This window comes from Muscardinus avellanarius, assembly GCF_963383645.1.
Source record: "Muscardinus avellanarius genome assembly, chromosome: 10".
NCBI classification, from domain to species: Eukaryota; Metazoa; Chordata; class Mammalia; order Rodentia; family Gliridae; genus Muscardinus; species Muscardinus avellanarius.
The window spans coordinates 79,204,262-79,227,753 of record NC_137796.1 but is presented as its reverse complement, the minus strand read 5'-3'; the positions used below and the strand labels follow the sequence as shown (position 1 = coordinate 79,227,753).

At 54.2% G+C, this 23,492-nt stretch overlaps 3 protein-coding genes across 12 annotated transcripts; 2 read left to right on the top strand and 1 right to left on the bottom strand.

Moving 5' to 3' along the window:
- Positions 1-3,277: 3,277 nt before the first annotated feature.
- ACHE (acetylcholinesterase (Yt blood group)) lies at positions 3,278-7,212 on the top strand (the record flags this gene model as incomplete). Of its 3 annotated transcripts, none has more annotated exons than XM_080702785.1 (4): positions 3,278-4,495; positions 4,852-5,336; positions 6,060-6,229; positions 6,338-6,462. In XM_080702785.1, the coding sequence occupies 4 exons, from the start codon at positions 3,428-3,430 to the stop codon at positions 6,460-6,462; spliced, it is 1,848 nt and encodes a 615-aa protein (XP_080558911.1). The 3 variants fall into 3 exon arrangements, with proteins under 3 accessions (XP_080558911.1, XP_080558910.1, XP_080558909.1); XM_080702784.1 differs by lacking the exon at positions 6,338-6,462 and adding an exon at positions 7,091-7,212 and having other exon boundaries at positions 3,428-4,495; positions 5,116-5,336; XM_080702783.1 differs by lacking the exon at positions 6,338-6,462 and adding an exon at positions 7,091-7,212 and having other exon boundaries at positions 3,428-4,495.
- Positions 7,213-7,473: 261 nt separating this feature from the next.
- UFSP1 (UFM1 specific peptidase 1) lies at positions 7,474-8,489 on the top strand (the record flags this gene model as incomplete). The annotated part of the gene is made up of 2 exons (XM_080703868.1): positions 7,474-7,599; positions 7,824-8,489. 2 exons carry the CDS (start codon positions 7,474-7,476, stop codon positions 8,487-8,489), a joined length of 792 nt encoding a protein of 263 aa, XP_080559994.1.
- A 311-nt stretch (positions 8,490-8,800) lies between these two features.
- Positions 8,801-22,410, bottom strand: SRRT (serrate, RNA effector molecule; the record flags this gene model as incomplete). Of its 8 annotated transcripts, none has more annotated exons than XM_080702386.1 (19): positions 8,801-8,876; positions 8,967-9,093; positions 9,203-9,328; positions 9,463-9,619; positions 9,821-10,014; positions 10,145-10,298; positions 10,394-10,567; positions 10,849-11,037; positions 11,311-11,389; positions 11,526-11,587; positions 11,871-12,028; positions 12,636-12,753; positions 12,839-12,937; positions 13,053-13,237; positions 13,357-13,526; positions 15,314-15,502; positions 15,735-15,881; positions 16,124-16,252; positions 22,289-22,410. In XM_080702386.1, 19 exons carry the CDS (start codon positions 22,408-22,410, stop codon positions 8,801-8,803), a joined length of 2,655 nt encoding a protein of 884 aa, XP_080558512.1. The 8 variants fall into 8 exon arrangements, with proteins under 8 accessions (XP_080558512.1, XP_080558515.1, XP_080558513.1 ...); XM_080702389.1 differs by having other exon boundaries at positions 9,203-9,292; XM_080702387.1 differs by having other exon boundaries at positions 11,871-12,025.
- Positions 22,411-23,492: the final 1,082 nt, after the last annotated feature.

The following is a 23,492-nucleotide window of genomic DNA, read 5'->3' as shown; positions in this document are numbered from 1 at the left end:
ACCCACAACCCTTATGGGAGCAGAAATAGGGGAGTGGTCTGGCTAGTGAGGAGACTTCAATAGGTTGAAGCCAGGATCCACAAGGCCAGATATGGAGAACCTCGGAGTCCAGATCCGAGCTTTGGGGTGCCTTAAGAGTGGAGCTCTTTATAATCCCAATGACTCGGGAGGCTGAGCCAAGAGGATCTCAAATTTGGGACCTGCCTGGATAATTTAAATAAATCAAAAGGGTGAAATGAAGCTCAGGAGTAAAGTGTTTGCTGTCCGCGGCCCTGGGTTCAATCCCAGGCAACACACACACACACACACACACACACACACACACACACACACACACACACACCACGAATGGAGCATGGAGAGCCAGAGAAGACATGACAAGGGGTTCTTCTCCCAACGCCCCTCTACCCCACCCCAGTTTCAAGGCCCGTGCGGCTGCCTTTGGCGCCACCTGGCGGTAGCTGTGGGGAGCGAAGCGCAGACGGGGCGCAGGTGTCGGGGCTGCGGGGACCGACTCCCGCAGGGCGGGCGGGATGGGTACGGCTCGGCTGGGACCGCCGGGGACCACCACGTACCCAGGTCCAGGCTGGACTCTAATTTCGGGAAGACCCCGTCACCCTCCCCCGAGACCCGGTGCCTCCGCTCCCCGGCCGTGGCGGACGCGTGCCCGAGGAGCTGCGGGGCACCGGGCGTCCAGAGCGAGCATGCGCGCGCGCGCCCGCCACCCCACGCAGCGCCCGCACCGCCGCGCGCACGCACGGCCCCACGCTGGCCGCGCCGGCCGCTGACCCCGCTCGGCCCGCGGCTCGCCGGCCGGCCGCCCCGGGGAGGCAGGGCTTGGGCGCGGGGCCACGCGCGTGGACGCGGAGCTGCACCGTCCCGGGGGCGCGGGGGCGCCGTCGGCAGCACGGATCCCGCGGGGACCCCGCGGAGGGGCGCGGGGTCTGCGCGGCTCGGCCCCTGCGAGCAGGTGGGGGCACCCAGGCCAGGCCGCTCCCACCTGCTGGCCGCGGCAACCAATGAAAGCTGGGCCTGGTGATGTCATGGCCCGGCCAGACCCTGGTGACGAGAGCCCGAGGTCACCGCGGGGGCCGGGCGCGAGCCCACCCGCAGGGGTTCCGGAAGTTTCCACCGCGGCCGGGGAGCGCAGCCTGGAAGGGGCCCCCGCGCCGGCCGCCCTCTCGGTGTCCCCGCGTCACCTCTGCCTCGCCGGGGGTCTCCTTCCCCCATAGGCGGCCCCTCGGTGCCGCTGGAGACCCCCGCGGCCCTCCGAGTGGGGACTCCCACAGGTGTCCCCGCCTCCCCGGGAGCGTCCCAAGTCACCTTTTCGACACCAGTGCCACCCTGCAGGGGTCCTGGGCGCACTCCGGCGCGCGCTCCTCCCTCGCCACCCCTGGCTGCGCGGTGGCCGGAGATGCTCGCGTCTCCGGCCCCTCGGCCCCGCCGCCAACTCCCCCAGCCTCCACCGAGGCTGTCGGGGTGGCTGTCCCTCTGTGACGGGCCGGCGTGGCTGAGCCTGTCACTCCAGGAGAGCGGGGCCCGCGTGTGCGTCTCCGCGGGCTTCTGTCCGTCTGTCACGTGGGCGTCTGCTCCGCTCCGCCGCCGGGGTCTCCGGGTCGCGCCTGTCCGTCTGTCGGCGCCTGTCACCGGCGTGCGTCTGGGCCCCGGGGTCCCTGGGTCTCGGGGGAGGGGAGCGAGGGGGAGGGGGCAGCCCGGGGAGCGCGAGCGGCGGGGGCGGAGACAGTGGGCGGGGGCGGGCGGGCGGGGGCGCCGCGGCCCCGAGGGGTGTGTGCGGGGGGCCGGAGGCGGCGGCTGTCAGAGTCGGCTCAGCCTGCGCGGGGAACGTCGGCCGCCTTCTGCTCCCGGCGCGGCCCGGCCCGGCTCTGCCGCCTCAGGTGAGTCCCCGGCCCGGCCCGGCCCCGGACCCTCCCACCCCGAGTGCGGGGCACGGTGCGCTCCTGCACGATCGAGGCCCCCAATCGGGGTGCCCGCGCGCCCCAGGCCCGCCCCGCCTCGCCCCCGGCCGCCCCGCACTCCTCCCTAACTCTTCGCCCGCCGCCGCTTACTTCCCGACGCCCGCTGCCTCTCCCGAGGTTCGAATTCCTGCGGGGACCCCCTTTCCGAGCGCCCCTTCCCCGCTCGCCCCCAAGTCGCCACCACTGAAAGACGCCCCCTGTTTGGGGCGGAACCCGAACTACGCAGGTTCCTGAAGTCCGCCTCACCTCCGCACCAGGGCCGCGACCCCAAAGCCGACAAGCTGCGCCCAGCTGAGGCCTGGGACCCCCCCCCCTCCTGCGGAGACTCCGTCTCTATTTGGGGGGAAGGGGAGATTCAGCGGAAGCCCCGAGTTATAATTAGCCCCACTCGGGTTTCCTAGTTAATCTCCAGCACCACCACCAACCCCAGCTCAGGGTGACGGGGCTGGATGAGGGGTGACCGCCGGAGAGGGGGGAGTTCCGACCCGGGGAATTTTGATCCCTTGGCTGGAGATGCCGGAACCGCAGCAGCTGCTGCCCCAAAATAGCACCCCCACCCCTGCAGCCTGGGATCTCCGGAGCTCCGGGAAAACAGGCGTCCCGCTCGCCCTTCAGGCTCCAGTGCGATGCCCGCGAACCCCCAGGCCCCCACCCCAGTTGGCGGCTCCGGGGCTGCGGGCGGGGAGCGTGGCGCTCTTCTCGGTCTCTACTGCCCCCCGCTGGCGACGGTGTGCACTGCAATATCAGACGGACGGGGTCTGGCGCCTGGGGGATAGGGCCAGAGAGTCAGTTGGCTGGGGCTAAGCAAGGCGGGGTGCATTTGTTGGGAACCGGCGGATACCACTGTGCCATGCCAGACAGTTGAATGTGGGCGGGGCAGGGTGGGGTAGGGTGTGGATGAGGCAGGATTTAGGGTGCCCCAGGACCTGGGACTCCCACACCTTGAATGCCCAACCCACTTCCCCTAGGACCTCAGCCCTGGCCAACCCAGGAGACACTTGGGCTGTGCCTTTTGCGGCCTCGAGCTCCTCCAGCAGAGCTGCCTGTCAGTAAAGGCCCCGCCCCTGTCCTGTGGCCGGTGCCTGGACTGCGCTTCTGGTGCCCGCACTGCTCGCACTGGGTCCAGCCCAAGCCCCAGAGCAAGGGGAAGGAGGTGAGGGCCGTGGGCCCTGCGGGGCAGGGGAGGGTATGCCTTGGCAGGTCTTATCTCTGTTGCCTGCATTTGTCTGGGTATGTGTGTCTGTCTGATCTCCGTCCCCTCTTGCCAGTGTCCTTGTCTCCGCCTGTCTCCTCCATTTTTCTCCTCCTCTTACCAACCTGCCCCACCTCCTCTGCAGCTGGGTGATAACCCTTGGACAAGGTTGTTACCTAATCTCCTCCCTCCTGGCTGCCTCTAGCCTTCACCCTTTGCCTTTCTTTCTCCCAGCAGACTACTGCCGGTCCTGGCTGCCATGAGGCCCCCTTGGTGTCCTCTGCACACGCCCTCCCTGGCTTCCCCACTCCTCCTCCTCCTCCTCTCCCTCCTGGGAGGAGGGGCAGGGGCTGAGGGCCGGGAGGACCCGGAGCTGCTGGTGACGGTGCGTGGGGGCCGGCTTCGGGGCATCCGCCTCAAGGCCCCTGGGGGCCCTGTCTCTGCTTTTCTGGGCATCCCCTTCGCAGAGCCACCTGTAGGGCCCCGTCGCTTTCTGCCACCAGAGCCCAAGCGGCCCTGGTCAGGGGTACTGGATGCTACGGCATTCCAGAGTGTCTGCTACCAATATGTGGATACCCTGTACCCCGGTTTTGAGGGCACCGAGATGTGGAACCCCAACCGTGAGCTGAGCGAGGACTGCCTCTACCTCAACGTGTGGACGCCATACCCCCGGCCCACGTCCCCCACCCCTGTCCTTGTCTGGATCTACGGCGGTGGCTTCTACAGCGGGGCCTCCTCCTTGGATGTGTATGATGGCCGCTTCCTGGCGCAGGTCGAGGGGACTGTGCTGGTGTCCATGAACTACCGAGTGGGAGCCTTTGGCTTCTTAGCTCTGCCAGGGAGCCGAGAGGCCCCAGGCAATGTGGGCCTGCTGGATCAAAGGCTGGCACTGCAGTGGATACAAGAGAATGTGGCAGCCTTCGGGGGAGACCCCACGTCAGTGACTCTGTTTGGGGAGAGCGCAGGTGCCGCCTCAGTGGGCATGCACCTGCTGTCCCCACCCAGCCGGAGCCTCTTCCACAGGGCCGTGCTGCAGAGCGGCGCGCCCAATGGGCCCTGGGCCACTGTGGGCGTGGGAGAGGCCCGCCGCAGGGCCACACTGCTGGCACGCCTCGTAGGCTGTCCCCCCGGCAGTGCCAGCGGCAATGACACAGAGCTGGTAGCCTGCCTGCGGACGCGGCCAGCTCAGGACCTGGTAGACCATGAGTGGCACGTGCTGCCTCAGGAAAGTATCTTCCGCTTCTCCTTCGTGCCTGTGGTGGACGGAGACTTCCTCAGTGACACGCCCGAGGCCCTCATCAGTGCCGGAGACTTCCACGGCCTGCAGGTGACTAGTGGCTATCAGGGGGTGGCACTGGTTCCCCTGGTCTCACCCACCCTGCCCCTCCCCCCTAGGGGCCCAGGCACCAGGGCTCCTCCAGACCCACTCAGACCCAGCTCCAGGCTTCAGGGCCCCTGGCCACCCTTCCCCTCTGAGGGTCCAATACCCGGGTGGTCAGCCAGGGGGGCAGAGAGGAAAGGAACTGCAGATGTATTTCCTTGTTCTCGCCGTCCCTTCCCCAGCCTCGTATTCTTTCCTCCATGGTTCTGGGTCTGTAACTGTTCATCTCTCTGGCTCTTTGTCCATCTGTTTCTGTCTGCCTGTCTGTCTGTGCCTGTCCTTCCATACCCCCCCTCCCTCAGGTGCTGGTGGGTGTGGTGAAAGATGAGGGCTCCTATTTTCTGGTTTACGGGGTCCCAGGCTTCAGCAAAGACAACGAATCTCTCATCAGCCGGGCCCAGTTCCTGGCTGGGGTGCGGGTCGGGGTCCCCCAGGCCAGTGACCTGGCAGCCGAGGCTGTGGTCCTGCATTACACAGACTGGCTGAACCCTGAGGACCCAGCGCGCCTGAGAGATGCCATGAGTGCCGTGGTAGGGGACCACAATGTCGTGTGCCCCGTGGCCCAGCTGGCTGGGCGACTGGCAGCCCAGGGCGCCCAAGTATATGCCTACGTCTTTGAACACCGTGCCTCCACACTATCCTGGCCCCTCTGGATGGGGGTGCCCCACGGCTACGAAATTGAGTTCATCTTTGGGCTCCCCCTGGACCCCTCGCTGAACTACACCACCGAGGAGAAAGTCTTTGCTCGGCGACTGATGAGATACTGGGCCAACTTCGCCCGCACAGGGTCAGCAGCAGCCCTGGGGTGGGGAGGGCCTCAGAGGGTAGGGGGACATGGTGGGGGGTAGCGCATGAAACAAGGCAGAAAAGGATAGCAAACATTCACAAAGGAGACAATGCAGGGAAGAAAGACAAAGGAGCAGAATGTGGGCTCCTCAGATGAGGACACAGAGGAAGGAATGAAGAGATAGATTTATAAAAAAAGGCAAAAACAGTTATAGCACTTTGGAATGGGCTGTAGAGCTGGGTTCAGTTGGACCAGCTGTGATTTGTCTCTCTTATGCATGTTACACACACACACACACACACACACACACACACACACACACACGTTTATCTATCTGAAGAAGACAATAAACCTGGCATCAGATGGGTGTTGCCCACAGCCAAGGTGATGTTTTAGAGACAGACTGCATCTGGTTACACAGGATTCCATAAATCATAGACACTTTTTAACGGGAGAATAAAAGGATCAAAGAGGAAAACAGGAAAAGGGAGAAAAGAGGCAGCGAGAGCGCAGGGAAAAAGAGTAGGCTCTTAGGTGATGGGGGACGCTGGAGAAGACAGGGGTTGGAGTTGGAATGGGAGGGAGGGGATAGGGGTCTCTATGGAAATATAGAGAACCCTGGGTCAGGAAGGGGACACCTCTCCTTCAGTCCCCATCTTCATTCTTCATCCCTCTGGGTGGGGCAGACCTGCATGAGACTGAGCATTCCCTTTCCTTCCACAGGGACCCGAATGACCAGCGCGATCCCAAAACCCTGCAGTGGCCGGTGTACACCGCGGGGGCACAGCAGTATGTGAGCCTGAATCTTCGGCCCCTGGAAGTTCGGCGGGGGCTCCGGGCCCAGGCCTGCGCCTTCTGGAACCGTTTCCTGCCCAAATTGCTCAGTGCCACCGGTATGCAGGGGGAGGGGCCGGGCAAGGGCTGGGAGGAGGGGAGAGAAAAGAGGCGCAGAGAGGGAAGTGGGAGCCGGCTGGGTGTAACCCCTTTCTTCTCCCCCCCAGCCTCGGAGGCTCCCTGCACCTGCCCAGACCCCGCCCATGGGGAGGCTGCCCCGAGGCCCCGGCCCGGCCTCCCCCTGTCCCTCCTCCTCCTCCTCCTCCACCTCTCCGGGCTCCTGCGGCTGTGACCATGGCCTCTTTCCTCTCTGGCCTCAGGGGCCCCCTCTAATGCGTGGTCTGACTGCCGGGAAAGGCCCTTCTCAGGGACCCAGCACCCCCTCCCTCCTCAAACCAAGATACAGACTGGACAGATCTCAGGGACCCACACGCCTTTGTTTAAAAGAATGCCAACTTTTTACATATATATATATATATATATATATATATATATATATATATATATATATATATATATATATATAATTATCCTTTGGAGCCTGAGCCTGATGTTGGGGGCAGAGGGAAGACCCGAGACTGGATAGCACCCGCAGAGGGGCTATAACTGTCAACCATTTCTGTCTCTTCTCTTTCCCCCACCAACCCATGGACCCTTCTGATCCTGTCTGATCCCGTCTTCCGGTCATTTTCTCCCCCTCTCCTGCCATTCTTCTCTGGCCCCGCCTCTACCTTCATCCTCCCTCTTGTCGGCCGTCCTTGTCTATTCTCCTGATCCTCTTCGCACCATCCCACTTGGCCTCCTACGTTCTCCGTGTGCCCCCCCCTTCCCCTGCGCTCATGCTCCCTCCGTGCCCCGTGTCCGTTCCCCGACCCCCGTCTGGTCCTGCTCGCATGACTTGCCGGGCGCCCTGGCCGTAGACACGCTGGACGAAGCGGAGCGCCAGTGGAAGGCCGAGTTCCACCGCTGGAGCTCCTACATGGTGCACTGGAAGAACCAGTTCGACCATTACAGCAAGCAGGATCGCTGCTCAGACCTGTGACCCCGGCGGGACCCTGCGTCCCCCCTCCCCCAAGCTGTACATATTATTTATTCAAGGGCTGGGTTATAACAGACCCCAGACCCTGCCCCCGCCCCGGCTATCCCCCCCGGGGTTTCCCATCCTCTGCATGTCTCGGGCCGAGCTCCTTCCCCCGCGGTGCCTTCGCCCCTTTGGGCTGCTAATAAACTGTTACAGCCACCGGAATGTGCGCGACTGGGGAGACGGGCGCAAGGGCAGGATGCTGGGAGTGCTGGGGCCAAGATGATGCACGACCCAGGGCCAGAGGCTGCGGGAGCCGCCATCTCCGAGGCGGGGTGCAACACGCCTGCGCGCTCCTTCACCGCCGAGACAAGCACCGCCCCGCGAGGCGGAGCCCGCGCCGGCGCAGTGAGGCCGGCGGGCGGGCGGGCGGCGCCGCGGTGCATGGTGGGAGGCTCGGTCGGCGTTTCCGCGCGGTCTGGGCGTCCTCCCACCCCTTTGCTGATCTCCGGATCCTGTAAGGAGCCTGGACTCTGCGCTCCGCGCGTACTGCCCGCGCCTAGACCAAGCCTGGGTCTGAGGAATCGTTGGAGTCCGGAGTTCACCCTGAGCCCCCCCCCCCCCCCGGGAAGACGCGTCTGCGCGGCCTCGGTGACTCTGCCGCGCTGGCGCCGCTGAAGGACGTCCACCTGGGCCTCGCCCCGCCGTGCCGCGGCCCCACCCGCCTGGCCCTCCTCTCTGGCCACTACCTCTACTATCACTACGGCTGCGATGGGGTGGACGACCGGGGCTGGGGCTGCGGCTACCGCACTCTGCAGACGCTGTGCTCGTGGCCAGAGGGTCAGTCCACTGGCGTGCCTGGACTGGTCGCCGTGCAGACGGCCCTGGAGGACATGGGCGACAAGCCTCCCGGGTTCCGGGGCTCCCGGAGCTGGATCGGCTGCGTAGAAGCCAGTCTCTGCCTTGCGCACTTTGGAGGACCCCAGGGGCGCCTATGCCATGTGCCCCGAGGAGCAGGGCTTCAGGGGGAGCTGGAGCGGCTTTACTCCCACTTCACAGGGGGCGGCGGCCCTGTGATGGTGGGAGGGGATGCTGATGCCCAGTCCAAGGCCCTTCTGGGAGTCTGCCTGGGGCCAGACACAGAAGCCTATGTCCTAATATTGGACCCTCACTACTGGGGCAATCCAAAAAACCCTAGTGAACTACAGGCTTCTGGATGGGTTGGCTGGCAAGAGGTAAGCACAGCCTTTGACTCCAACTCCTTCTACAATCTGTGCTTTACTACCCGTAACTCTTAAAAACAAACCCTGGACTGAGCGCAAGGCCCCAGAATTGAGACTGAATGCACACCTGTGTTCCCCTTCTACTTCTCAAAGGTAACCCAGCAGAGCAAAGCAGTCAGCAACAATAATAAAGCGGCAAAGTCGAGCTAACCATGGCCCCAGCTGATGTTTGGGAGGATTTGGGAAGGGGAATAACAAACATTAAGAGTCACTACTGAAGTGCTTTTATTGGCAGTTAATCAACATACAAAAAGTTCTCAGCTGATGGGACAAGGCAGTCAGTCTTCACAAGTTACAAGGTACTAAGAGGGGTGGAGAGGAATAGCTCAAAAGAAATCAACATCATCTGGAGCATCAAGATCACGATATTCCACAATAGCCCTTGGGTCTCCTCGAACCATCCTGTGAAATAAGGGGAAATAAGATGAGAACTGAGTGTCCCCGAGTTTGAAAGAGGCAAAAAATACCTTGGACATCTCAGCCCATTCTTACCTGTTTCGAGGTTTCCCAGGATAACCTCCTTGGCCTCGAAAGGCATCATAGTTTCCTCGGCCAGCACCGTATGGGGCATGGGGGTATGGAGGCCCTCCTGTGGGGACTGCAGGGCGGACAGCACCAGCTGTGGGAAAAATCGGTGCTGAAAAAGTATGACCTCAGCAGTGGTGGAACTGAAATTTTTTTTCAGCCCCACACAACCACCATATCCTTTATCTCCCTCCCATACTTACCTCCATAGCCCAAGATGGGGGGCCGGGGCTGACCATAAGGCATCAGGCCCTGGGGAGACTGGTGCGGGTACGGGAGTCCCGGGGTCAGGCCTGGGGGGAGTACAATAGGAACAGGAACATGAATTACTGCGTTTGGGCTGGGGGGGGGGGGAGAAGACACATGAGGGTGAGGTAGAAGCTTCTAGGGGTGGCAAAAAGAATCAGGAATCCCTGGATAGTCAAGAGAGAGATGAGCCAGACCCTCATGGATCGTATCTTACTCTGGGCAGGCCCAGGTGGCTGAGCTGGCTTGATCTCGGGCAGAGCGGGGCGCTTGGCATCAGTGAGGAAGTTGTTGAAAAACGCCACCTCCTTCTTTACTTCCTCAATCTTCTCTGCATGCTTGTTGAAGATATGTTTGCGCACAAACTCAGGCCCCTGGGTAGAGAGGACAGAATCAGGACGGAGCAAGTGCTATAGGTCCCCTCAGTCCCAAACCTAACCTGGAAAGGCAACAGACCCCCACCCAACTGCCTCACCAAATCAATGAGCATTGCCCTCCCACATCTTTATCAGGGGCTTCTCTGCCCAAACCCCACTCCCAACATTCTAGAGTGCTAATTCTCTAACATCCCAGACCTTGAATTTCTTGCCACTGAGAGGGCATAGCCACTTATCCTTGCCCAGTTCCTGGGTGTTAGAGGTGACAAACTTTTCCACTTCTTGCTCGGGGTCTTTGCGACCCATCTTCTGGGCCTCTTCCTCTGAGAGGGATTCGCGCACGCTCAGCAACGGAGTCAGCTTCTCTTCAAACGTCTTTTGCCACTCTAGCACTATGGTTGGGAACAGAGACAGGAAGGTTGAGAAGGGAGCTGGAAGCAAAGGATAGGAAAGGAGGGGCCCAGAGAGGGCGGCAGAGCACTGCAACCAGAGCCATTAGGGAAAGGGCCTTGGAGAGCATACCTTCCCCATGACTGATGCGGTTGGGAGGCATGGGCCCCCGAACATGGATGATGCCACAACGATTGGGCATTTCATCCTCATTGGGATACTCGCAGGTATTGTAGTAATCTAAGGAATGCACGATGCGCAAGTAAAGGAGGAGCTTGTCCAAAACCTAAGGGCAAGAGGAAGCCAACAGGTCACCACTTCTGCCCTTCTCTGCCTGAGCCACTCTTCACACCCCATGCATGGCTAGGCAAAAGCTGGCACCTTGATCAGCTTCTCATCCCGTTCCACGTTGATCTCTGCTGGGTTCCCTTCCTTAGGAGGCTCTTCGGGGGGAGCCCCCCCACTGCTCCCCAGCAGCTCCTCTTCCTCAGCACTCACTTCCTCGATCAGGTAATCAGTGATGTTCTTCAAGATTGGGTTTTGCGAGGGCAGACTCTGGCAGGGAGGGAGACAGAGCAAACCAGTAGGCAAATAACCCGGGGAACTGCCAGAACCAAGGAAGGGGGCGACTCTGCCTCCTATCATTTTTCTAATTTTTGTACTTACTCTACCCTAACCCATAAATGACTAAATCAGTCTATTCTGTTGGAAGCTGAACAGAAAGGGGCAAATAAGTGAAGGCATAGGTGGGTCCCAGGGGTCACTGCGACAGACTGAGGTCAAATATGTCAGGAGCACAGATGTGCATTGAGTACAGTGCCCTGGGAGTCACTAACTGTTGGCAGAGGAGGTGTCCCAGGTTCAGAGGCCCAGAGCTGGGTCCTGTCATCCAGCGTATGGATCAGCTTGGCTGCCAGCTTGATGTCATTGCGCACTATCTGCTTGTGCTGCGTAATGCCATTGATGTTGCGGACACGACGGGTCAGGTCTCTGTTCACACCAGGGCTAAGCTCACATTCCCGGAGCTAGAAGGAACACATTACCAGAAAGCTGACCAACTGTCAGGAAGAAGCAACTCAAAGACTAGCTCCCACCAAGAACACCAGTGACTAGAACATAAGTTCCCTGAGGACAGGGACCAGTGCTGTCTTGAGTCCATGGAAATGGGCCCAAAGCCTTGCTCAGAGTAAACAAGCAAGGTGAGCAAACTGAACAGAGAAGTCAGAGGCCATGAGAGGCAAAGAACCAAGGGAGGGCCATGCCTTCTCTTCCTCCAAAGTCCCACTCCCCACACTCACTCGGATATTCTGCAGGTTCCAACAAATCTCTTTAATGTTAACACTGCGGTCAAAGGTCACCCAACCACGACGAAAAAACCTAGGCCAAGACCAAGAAAGAATGTCAGCAGCGCACAATAGAGAGTGCTAGACACACACACACACACACACACACACACACACACACACACACACACACACACACCCTTCTCTCGAAAGGGGGTCCAGTTACTCACCTCCTCTCAGGCTGGGGCTCTGAAAGTGCCACTCGCATAAAGCCCGGATATCTTTTACAAAGCTGCAAGAAGCAGGTAACAGGAACACCATTTAGTGACTCAAGTGTTCACTTTTCCCTCTAATCCTCACTGTCCTCAGAACCCTGGGGAACTGCCTATTATTAATCCTTCCCATCCTCTGAAAAGGAAAAACCAGCAGAGGGCTTAAGAAGAATGCCAGCAAGAAGGCACCTAAACAAAGAGCACCTCCCTACATCAAAGGCAGCGTCAGACTGCCTTCCCTCCAGCCTCACCCAAAGGGCCCGAGCCCGGTGCCGGCCCAGTTCCCAAGTTCTCCCCACTCACCGAAATGATTTCAGCTCGGGAGATATTGGGCGCAATGTTGCGCATGAAGAGGGAGCAAGTCTTATGCAGAGGCCGGGGCTTACATTCTAGCCCTGCAGCATCCTTCGGCTTTTCCCTCTCTTCTTCCTTGGGCTTCTCCTTTTCCTTAACAGCTTCTTCTAAGCAAAAAGTAATAGTAGTTGAGGTTCTTTTGTTATTATTAATGTGTGTGTGTGGTGCTGGGGGTTAGACCCAGGGGCATTCTACCTCTGAGCTACAAACCCAGCCCTATTTTTTTTTTTTTAATAAAAATAAGAAAATCAGGCCAGGCGTGGTGGTGCACGCTTGTAATCCCCGTGCTTGGGAGGCAGAGACAGGAGGATCGCACTGGTTCAGAGCCAGCCTCGCTGGTTTAAGAGACCGTTTTTCCAAATAAAAAAAAATATAAAATAGGTCTGGGAGTGTAGCCTGGAGGTAGAAGGGCTTCAAGGAACCCCAGTACCACCAAACAAAAAGAAGAAGAAAATCAGGGTCTAAGTTGCTGAGGCTGGCCTCAAGCCTGTGATGCTGTCTCAGCCTCTTAAGTACCAGGATTACAGGTATATGCCACAGCTCCTGAGTTGATGAATTTTTATTGATTTTGGTGGAGCAATAGAGAAGATTTTACTGAACCCCAACCAAAGACATCGCTTCCCCACAGTGCAATCATCCCACCAACTTCACCAACTTCTCCTCTCCCACCCATGTGCAGCAGGAAAAGGACTAGAAGCAGAAGATAAAACCTACCAGCCTCTTCTTTCTCCTCCTCGGCTTGGCCACTCTCAGACTCAGACTCTGACTCAGAGACGCTGCCTTCATCAAAGCTGTCGTCACCACTATGTTTCCTGTTCCGCTTCTTACTACTCTGTGGGAGCAGGCAGCAGGGCCAAGTGAGACAACCCCAAACACCCATTAGCCCTGACATGCTGGCCCCACACAAGAAACATTACCTTTTTGGCTTCCTTCTCAGAGTCGTCTTTTTTCTCTTCTTTGTCCCCATCACCCTCAGACTTCTTCGTTTTGTCATCATTAGAACTGTCATTTTCAGCCTACAGTCAGAGACAATCACGGGGGATATCTAACCTTCCCTTCAACCTTCCAGAGCTCACCCCAACCTAATACATAGCCACTTAGTTTTAGTTCCTCCTGACCCCACCACTCTACCGGTTTGCTATCTTCTTTCTTGTCATCCTTATCACCGGCCTTACGCTCTCCGTCCACCACACCCGGTCCAGCCCGGCCTTCCTCTTTCTTGCCGGGCTCCCCAGGCTTTCCTGCTTGCTCCTCCTCCTCCTCCTGCTCCAGGATTCGTAGATCATTCTCTGTGCCTCCTTCCATCTTAATCACAGCTACCAACAAAGGCAGTAGAGGTTACAACCCAAGCACCATTGCTTCTATCAATCTGCTATTTCCCAACCAAGATCTTGGTCCCCAAACAACCTCCATCCCATGGGTCAACTACACACACCAGCATCCAGCATCTTGACAATGGCATCAGCTCTGTCTATGTCCAGGAGAAGATTATCAAACCAACCACTCTCCATGAGGGACAGGAAGACCCTCAGTCGATTTTGCAGGGCCCCTCGGGCCTCCTGCCGACGCTTCCCCACCTCATCTGGGTGGTACTTAGACCGAAACCTGGGAAGGAAGCAGGGAAGGAAAGACAAAACAGTCACCAAAGGCCAAGGCCAGGATGTGGGGAGGGGCCCAGGAAAGTCAGGGCATAGCCCCAATCCTCTCACGCCCATAAAAGCAGAGAGATTATGGGAGAGGGGTACACTAGAACCACCCATCACCCAAAAAGTAACCAGAGGCTGTTCTCTGAAAAAATCTGGGAGAACCAGGAACTAAGAGCTCTGGATTTGAGAAGGCCAACAGGGCAAGGCCAGAGTTGGGGAGGCAGACTTATGGCTCTGCATCTTTGGAAAACACTAACTTAAAAAAGTGTAGTTTCCCAAGTCCAGAGAAGTCTAAGGAAACAGAAGGCCCCAAATTTCCTCCCTCTTATTGACAACCCCAGGTTACAGTTATTACAAAAATGGTTCCCACCAACTCCCTCCACCCCTAGGTGGAAGACAGAAGGAAACCTGAAGTGCACTAGATAGAAAAAGCCAAAAGGCAGGACACCTTTCTCCCCCCTTGGGAAGATAAGCAAGTGGTGAAGGGACAGGAAAAGACCAGAGGAGGACAGAAGTGCCCATATAGCCTCAGGTACTGCCCCCAGGGATAGAGAAAGGAGGGCTAGAAAATTAGGGTAGCATGAAAAACGTTTCAGTAGGACCTCAGGGAGGGGGGGAACAGAAATTAAGATTATAAGGAGAAAGGGAGGGAAGGGGAAAGTGTGAGAAAGGCCCAGAAATTGAACACAAAAGAAAAAACTAAGAACCAAACAAACTAGACAGAAAAAAAGAGAGAAAGAAGTATTAGGCAGAAAGTAAAAAGAGGAACAGAGAAAGAATGAAGGATATGCAAGAGATGGAGACAAAGAGAGAGAATTAGTGAAGACAGGACAGAACAGAACCACGAGTTGAGCATAGAAGAAAGGAAAGCCGCAGGCATCACCTCCAGGATCTTTACCTTGGCTGCTTGGTCAAACAGAGCTCAAGATTTAACTAGTGGCGCCCAGGGCCCATGCTGGCTGGTGGGCCACCGGCTGGCTCCTGGCTGGGGCGCCCGGCCCAAATGCCCGACCCCGCAGGATTCCGCGGTGGGGCCCTGACTGACTAACTGCCTGAGCAATCACATTCAGCTAAACTGCTGCATTGTGCACAGCAGGGCCCTGCCTGTCTGCCTGGCCGGGCAGCGCAGCTCAGCCCAGGGGCTCATGTATGGGCTGGGTATGGTGGGGGTGGAGGTGGGTTTGCTCCGAGCTCCGTCGATGAGCGGGTGTAGTTCCCAGTTCTGGCTCTTTTCAGGGAGGAGGAGCAGAAAGAGGATGAGGAGGAGGAGCAGGAAGAGGGGAAAAGATGGTTGATTAAAATTAAAACATCCACAAAAGGAAAAAAAATTAAAATTCTTTTTCTGTCACACGACCCTGAGATCTCTGCTTTTCTTGTCTGGCTGGATTCACTCGTCGCTTTTTGGGAGGAAGCCACAGGCACACAGGGTCTTCGTGATCATAGATGACCAATGACCCAATACCACCAATTGGGAAGCAGTCTGCCTGCTGCCCCAAGGAGCCAGGTGGCTCTGGCCATCTGCCTGGAGGTGTCCCAAGTGAGGACAGCGGGAGAAGGGAGGTGGGGAGGCACGGCAGTCACCAAAGTAAGGAGGAGACCCATCAGCCAATGCTGTTACACATCCCCGCCCCCACCCCTAGGAAATACGGGACTGCGGGAAACGGGAAGAGGTCAGGGCTGCAGCTCCACTGGCAGGGCCAGGGGAAACATGCCAGGGAAAGGTGGCAAGGAAACAGGGGCACTCACCACTCCTCATCTTTATGAGCCAGGAAAAAATCCTGCATCTGCTGCCTCCGGAAATCCAGCTTATAATCATTATAGCGCTTGACTGCCTCTGTCTCATCCACGGAGTCATCCAAGGAGAGGAGAAACTCCTTAAAGGACTTCATCACGGGCGGTGGCACACCCAGGTCAATCTCAGCTATGCTGCCCAGCCTGGGAGCCAGTCAGAAAGTCTTCGTTATGGGCGCAGAGGTAGGGGGTGGGGACACCAAGATAAGGCAGCTGCCCCTTTCCTTCACTACCATGAACAGCACCAAGTGCTGCCACCCCAAGGCCATCCTGTGTGCCTAACCCACCCCCCAAGACCCCAGCAGTGGCCTTCACCCATCCCAATCCATCCCCTAATCCCACCAACTCCTTTCTCCCAAGAACCCCAGGGCTTTACCTGGCCTGGATAGGTAGTACATGGTGCTGCATGATGTGGACGTCTGGGTGGCCCCAGGGCTGAGGAGGGCCATAGGTTGGGCCCCCACCACCCCCAGCATAGGGCATATCATAGCCACTATGATATGGGTCAGAGCTGTGCTCATCCCTGAGGGTAAGGGACACAAAAGTCAGACAGAAAGAACCAGAACCATCTCTCTAGAACACGAAGGGGGCCAGAGGGAGAGGAATACACAGAATGTGGTCTCTCACCCAAGGGTATAAAAGGACAAAGAAACAATGGTTACAGAGGAAGTCTGAGAAAGAAAAAGAACAAGCAGCTTTCAGCAAAGGTGAGGGAAAGTGCCAAGGCCCAGTGGAACTGAGGCTAAAAAGAAACATGCATCTCACCAGTCTCGCCTCATGCGCTTCTGTGGGGGGCTGAGCTCATGGCGGGGAGGAGAGAAGCGCTCTCTACGAGTCCGGTCATAGTCTCGATATTCACCCCGACTGCGGCGTTCCCGGCCACGGTCCCACTCCCTGGAAATAAGAACAAGTAATAATTATAGTTGAGCAGGTCAAGGATACACTCCTAGACAGGCCCTTCCTTATCCTAGCTGACATGCTATGCTAAATATCGAAAATCATAAAATTCAACCCGGCGTGGTGGCACACACTTGTAATCCCAGCACTTGGGAGGCTGAGACAGGAGGATCACAGGTTCACGCCCAGCCTCAGCTACTTAGTGAGGCCCTTTGCAACTCAGTGAAACCCTGTTTCAAATAATAAAAAGAGGCTGGGCATGGTGGCACACGATTGTAATCCCAGCACTTGGGAGGCTGAGACAGAAGGATTGCACAGGTTCGAAGCCAACCTCAACTACTTAGGTAAGGCTTTCAACAACTTAGCAAGACCCTGTTTCCAAATAAAAAACAAAAATAGGTCTGGGAGTATAGCCCGGAGGTAGAAGGCCCCTGGGCTTCACCCCCAATACCACAAAAAAAGGAAAAAAAAAAAGTCTGGATTTCCTGGCTATGGCTCCAGCATCCCCACCAATAACCAACCATTCCCAGACCTGTTTTAACAACAACAAAACAAAAAAAAATTTTGCTCCTGAGACTTTTTTTACTCTCTTGGAAAATTACACACATATACGTTTGCAGTGCTGAGGATGGAACCGAGGGCCTCCACTGTGCTGGGCAAGTGCCCTATCACTGAGCTACAGCCTGAACCTCTTTCTCAGAAATTGAAGACACCAAAGAATTTTGCTTATTTTGGTTATGTCTATCTATACTGACTGTATTCAATTTTTGGGGGGGCACTGGGGATTCTATAAAAATTTAGATAGAAAATTTTAGTACCTATTAATCTTAAAATTACCTATTTATGTAAGCCAGTAAATTGGCTCATGCCTATAATCCAAGTATTTGGGGGATGTAACTCAGTAATAAAGAGTACCCCTGTGTTCAATCCCCAGTCCCACCCCTCTACAAAAATAAAGTTATTTTGTGAAGTTATTTCCACCCCTCAAAATTAGTAAGAAAAATGGCATTGTATAATAGAAGCCAGCTTCTACACTCAATTTGTCATAATATGCTGTTTGGTGAAAGTACATGAAGAAACTGTGTCCTCACAGTGAAACATAGTTACAAAAGAAAATACTTTAATAGCCTGTTCAGATAACTCCATATTCTTTTTGGATATGACCTAAACTCAAGAAGAGGTAGTGTTTCTTTTTGTTTGTTTTTAAATGAGGTCTTACTATATTGCCCAGGCTGAACTTAAATTCCTGGGCTGAAGTAATCTTCCTGTCTCAGCCTCCCCAGTACTTGGGACCATAGATGCAATGCAGGCCATAGTATCCATCCTGCAAAATGTCTGTCTTTCTTTCTTTCTTTCTTTTTCTTTCTTTCTCTTTCTGTGCTTCATACCCAAAGGCACTATTTTTCCTCAGCCCACTTTAAATTTTATTTGCTTTTTCTTTTCAGTACTAGAGATGGAACCCAGGGGCATTCAACCTCCAAGCTACACCCCCTGCCCTATTTTTTATTCTTCATTTTGAAACAGAGTCTCACTAAGTAGCTGAGGCTATCAGCAAACGGTGATCCTCTAGTCTGATCCTCCTGTCTCAGCCTCCTCTCAAATGCCAGAATTACAAGGAAATGCTGGAATTACAAGCATGCGCCGCCACACCCAGGTCTTTATTCTTTATTTTGAAACAGGGTCTCACTGAGTTGCAAAGAGCCTAAGTAGCTGAGGCTGGCCACGAACCCTGATCCTCCTGTCTCAGTCTCCCAAATGCTGGGATTACAAGCATGTGCCACCAAGCCCGGCCTAAATTGTTTTTATGATAGGGTCTCACTAAGTTACCCAGGCTGTTCTTGAACTTTTCTCTTGCCTCAGCTTTCTTAAAAGCTGGTTAGAATGTTCAATCTAAAACTACATCAAGCTGGGCGTGGTGGCCCATGCTTGTAATCTCTGCCTTTGGAAGACAAAAGGATCGAGGTCGCGGACAGTCTCAGCTACTTAGGCCCTTTGCAACTCAGTGAGACCCTGTTTCAAAATAAAAAAATAAAAACTAGGGCGGTGGGTATAGTTCAGGGATAGAATGCCACTGGGTTCCATCACCAGTCCCACAAAAAAAATAAATAAAACAACATCAAGTGAATATCTCCTACCCTGTTACATTAAAATCATTGTTTTACCTTGCTCTCTAAACAGTTCTTGACATGTCTCATATATAATATCAAAATGCTACATTGGATAGTATATTGGGTAGTATATATGAGTCTTTAAGTACTGAGAAGCTATCAAACTCACATTGGTAGATACAAGTTTTCAAAAATTTTAGTTTTCACTGAAGAGTTCCATTTCATCAGTGACAACAAACTCTGACAGAGTTCCTCAGTTTCTCTTAGTTCAAGCCAAGTACCCAAATATGAACCACCACTGTTCAAAACTCATTCAAGTAAATATGGTAGCACATGGAAAGTTTAGTTCAGCTTGCAACTCAATCACACAACTGCTCCAGCAAGATAACCATTGTCCTATATTCAGCAGGATGCATTATATAAACTTTTGACTTTGCCATATATATTGAAAAAATACATAGTCAAGACTTCAGTTTAATAAAATGAAAATTTTAACTGCTTTATCAAAAACATTAAATGATAGCCGGGCATATGATGCACGCTTGTAATACCAGCATTTTGGAGGCTGAAACAGGAGGATCGTGGTTTGAGGACAGCCTCTACTACTTCTTAGTAGGGCCCTTTGCAACTCAGTGAGACCCTATTTCAAAATAAAGAATAAAAAATAAGCTTGGAGTTAGAATGCCCCTGGGCTCCATCTATCCCCAGTACTGCAAAACAAAACAAAACAAAAACATTAAATGACATTGGCTTAAGCCAGAGTAGTAGCGCATGCCTGTAATTCTAGTACTTGGGAGGCTGAAACAGGAGGATTACAGGTTCAAAGCCAGCCTCAGCAATTTATGAGGCTCTAGCAAGACCCCTTTCCAAATTAAAAATAAAACTTGTCTAGGAGGTGTAGTTGAGAGGCAGAATGCTCCTGGGTTCAATCCCCAACACCACAAAAAAAAGGAAGAAAGAAAGAAGCTTAAGAAAAACAGCCTGCTGGGCATGGTGGCACAGGTTTGTAATCCCAGCATTCAGGAGGCTGAGACGGGAGGACTGCGATTCAAAGACAGCCTCAGCTACTTAGTGAGGCCCTTTACAACTCAGTGAGACCTTGTTTCAAAAAATAAAGAATAACGGTGATTTTGTTCGAAACACCCGCCATGCCACTCCTGAATGGCATGGGGCTGTAACTGTCTTCTGTATTTCTATCTTTTTAATAAACTCCTTTAAATCTTCAGCAAGAAAAAGAAAGATGCCAGGCGTGGTGGTGCACGCTTGTAATCCCCGCGCTTGGGAGGCTGAAACAGGAGGATTGCACAGGTTCAAAGCCAGCCTCAGCTACTTAGTGAGGCTCTCAGCAACTTAGTGAGACCCTGTTTCCAAAATAAAATATAAATGGGTCTGGGAGTATAGCCCAGAGGTAGAAAGCCTCTGGGTTCCACCCCCAGTACCACCAAAAAGAAGAAAGAAAGAAAGAAAGAAAGAAAGAAAGAAAGAGAGAGAGAGAGAGAGAGAGAGAGAGAGAGAGAGAAAGAAAGAGGGTGTCGCTCAGAAGTAGAACACCCCTGGGTTCCATCCCCAGTACCGGGAAAAAAAAAAAAAAAAAACCTCAGTCTGGCATAGTAGCATGTGTTTATAATCCCAGTACTTGGGGAGTTTGAGACAGGAGGACTGCATGTTTGAGGACAGCCTCAACAATCTAATGAGACCCTCAACATTTTAGCAAGACCCTGTTTCAAAATAAAAAAAAAAAACAAACAGAAAGGGTTAGGGGTATGGCCCAGAGGTTAGATGTCCCTGGGTTCAAGTCCCAATACCACACACACAAAAAATTTTAACCTCAGACTCCCAGGATCTGTAGACATTTCAAGAACCACCCCAAGAGCCAAGCGTGGTGGCACATGCTTGTAATCCCAGTACTTGGTAGGCTGAGACAAAAGAATTGCAGGTTCAAAGCTAGCCTCAGCAACTTAGCGAGACCCTATTTCCAAATAAATAATAAAATAGGTCTGAGGGTGTGGCCTAGAGGTAGAAGGCCCATAGGTTGAATTCAGGAGAACACCTTGATTTTCTTAGGAAATACCAATTCTAGAGCCCTCCCAGCTCTAGCACTACCCAATCTGTTCCATCAATGCTAATCCTCTTTCCTATTAAATAGACAGCCATTTTGGCCCCCATGCCAGGCCACTATAAACTCCCAAGAAGAGTAACCACATCTTACCTAATGCTGAAATTCAGGAGAACAGCTTGATTTTCTTAGGAAATACCAAGAAAAAAATATGCCACACAGTCTCCCATTATTAAGTATACTGACAGATAACAAATTTACTAATCTCATTTTTTAGTACTGAGAATTGAACACAGAGGCACTCTACCTTCAAGCTACACCCCCAGCCCTATTTTACTATTTTAGTTTGAAACAAAGTCTCACTAAGTTGATAAAAGTCTCACTACTTGCTAAGGCTGTCCTCAAACCTGTGATCTTCCTATTTCAGCCTCCCAAGTACTGGGATTATAGGTGTGTACCTCCACAACTGGCACCTATTCTCATTTTCATAGTAATAATGGATCAATAGATTATATCACAAAAAAAGTCACTTCAAAGCTGGGCATGGTGGCTCACGCCTATAATCCCAATACTTGGGAAGCTGAGAATCACATGTATGAGGACAGCCTCAGCAACTTAGCAAAACTCTTAGCAACCCAGTGAGTCCCTGTTTCAAGATTTTTCTTAAAAAGGAGGGAAGCAGAGCCAGGTGTGGTGGCGCACGCTTGTAATCCCCGTGCTTGGGAGGCTGAGATAGGAGAATCGCACAAGTTCGAAGTTCTTAGCAACTTAGTGCAACCCTCTGTTTCCAAATAAAATATTAAAAAAAAAATAGGTCTGGGAGTATAGCCCGGAGGAAGAAAAGCCCCTGGGTTCCACCCCCCAGTACTACACACACCAAAAAAAAAAAAGGAGGGAAAGCTGTAGCTTAGAAGTAGAATGCCCCCACTGGTCAATCCACAGTACAAAACAAACAAGAAAGGGTTGGGAGTGTAGCTCATAGGTAGAATGCCCCTAGGTTCAATACCCAGTACCTGCCCGCCCACACATACAAATATACACAGTCACTTCATACTTTAAGGAAATGTTTCCAAACTGAGTTTAGTTCACTGGATATTTTTGATGCCCGTGGAAAGAAAAACCGTCCACAGTCCTTCTCACTTTAATTACTATATTTAAAACCACGTCACTAATTTCTTAAGAAAAACATCTTAACTGTAAATTTCTTCAAATGAACATCTCAGCCAGGCCTTGTGGCCCATGCCTTTAATCACATTATTCGGGAAGCTGAGCAAGGAGATCAAAGATTTGAGGGCAGCCTCAACAACTTAGGAATTCCCTATCTCAAAATAAAAAGGGTTGAAAAGTATAACTTGGAGGTAGAATGCCCCTGGGGTTCAATCCTCAGTACTATTTAAAAAAAAAAAAATAGTGAGCATCTCAGAATGCTAACCAGGAGCAGATCCAAGCCTAATCAATTAACCCGACTCTAAGATATCAGACAAAAACAGTTCCACGGTTACAAGAAATTTAATCATATCTTACCAGGAAACTAGACAACCTCTCCAGTTTGATCAATTCTATATTACCACTTCTCCTGAACCAATCTTTTTGAGGTATAATTTCCAAACAATGGAATGCACGCTTTGGGTGCCTATATAGAGTATTTTTCTTACTCAAACTCTTAACGGAAATAGCTTTGATCTTAAGAACACTTCTAAATGTAGGCCACAGCTAGCTCTTTGGCCAGCAGTAAATAAACTGAACCACGGATAACGGTCTCCTGAGGTTATTTCTCCGCGGTTCATCCTGATAAAAATATGGAAAGAAAAAAAAAAAAAAAGCAACGAGAGCCGGGTCGAGCAGAATGAAACAGAGGAACAAAATTACCGGTCATTCCAATCGTCCCCTCGCCGTCGCTCATCTCTCTCCCGGGACCGGTCGTAGTCGCTGCGCTCCCTCCTAAACTTGTCCCTGCGCCTCCGGTCGTACTCGTCATCGCTGTCACCCATGGCGCGGCCTGGGGGGGCCTAGGGCCCGGGGGCGGGGGGGCGAGCTGGTGAACAAGGGCCCCCGGGGCGGCGCGCCCGCCTCCCTCCCGCCAAGGCCAGCCTTCCGCGGCCCCGCCATCCTGGCCCGCCCGACCCCGGCCCACCCGCGCCCCCCGCACTGCCGGCCTCGGGCCGCCCCTCCCCCACCTGGGAGCGGCCGCGGCCGTTGGTCGCACGCGCGGGCGGGCTTGTTGTCCCGGCGACCGGGGCGCGCGATGAGGACCGCGGAGGAGGAGAGAGGGAGACGCGAGGCTCTCAGCCGGGGGCCAAAAGAGGGGCAAGAGAGAGGGGCAACCGGGAACGGACTGTCGCGCCCGCAGCTCGCGCCGGACCCGCGCCACCCGCGGAGCTCAGACCCTGCACTAACGAGCCCCGCGCGGCCCGAACTGGAGCGAAGAAGAAGAGGGGAGAGCGACGAATGATGGGAAGGGGCGGGGACACGGAAGTCTCGCGCGCTGTCGGGGACGAGATCTGCGACGGTAGAGAAACTACGGAGGCCGAGCTGAGCCAAGCTGAGCTTTTGCGCGCGAAGAAGAGGGCGCTTCTTCTGGCCGAGGTCGAGGGTCGCGCTGCCCCAGACTTTTTCTGGGTCTAAACCAGTTCGCATCCAGCTGTCGCTCTCCGTGCACCCTGTGCTCAGGGCGCCTCCAGACCTCGTCCGGGGTAGTTTCGCCCCCTCCCCACGTAGAGCATGGGCTTGGGGAAAGCCCGGGCGTTTGGGGAATAAGGGTAAAAGCAACCATTTTAAAGCATCTTCTCTTCCACCATTTTCTGCTCCCACCAGAAGATAATCCTTGATTGGGGTCTCAGTATGCACGACCAGCAAAACCTATTGTTCCTGCCCTTCTTGAACAAAAGCACCCCATTTTCACAAAAAATGAGCAAATCTCATTCTAAACCCCAATACTTTGAACACATAGGTTTACAGTTCTAACCAAGGAGCAGGATCTGGCCTGTCCAAGATTAAATGCACCGCCACCCCAGGATAAAACACAAGTTCCTTCACAAAGAATTGGGTGAGGCTAAAGTATGGGAAATGCTGC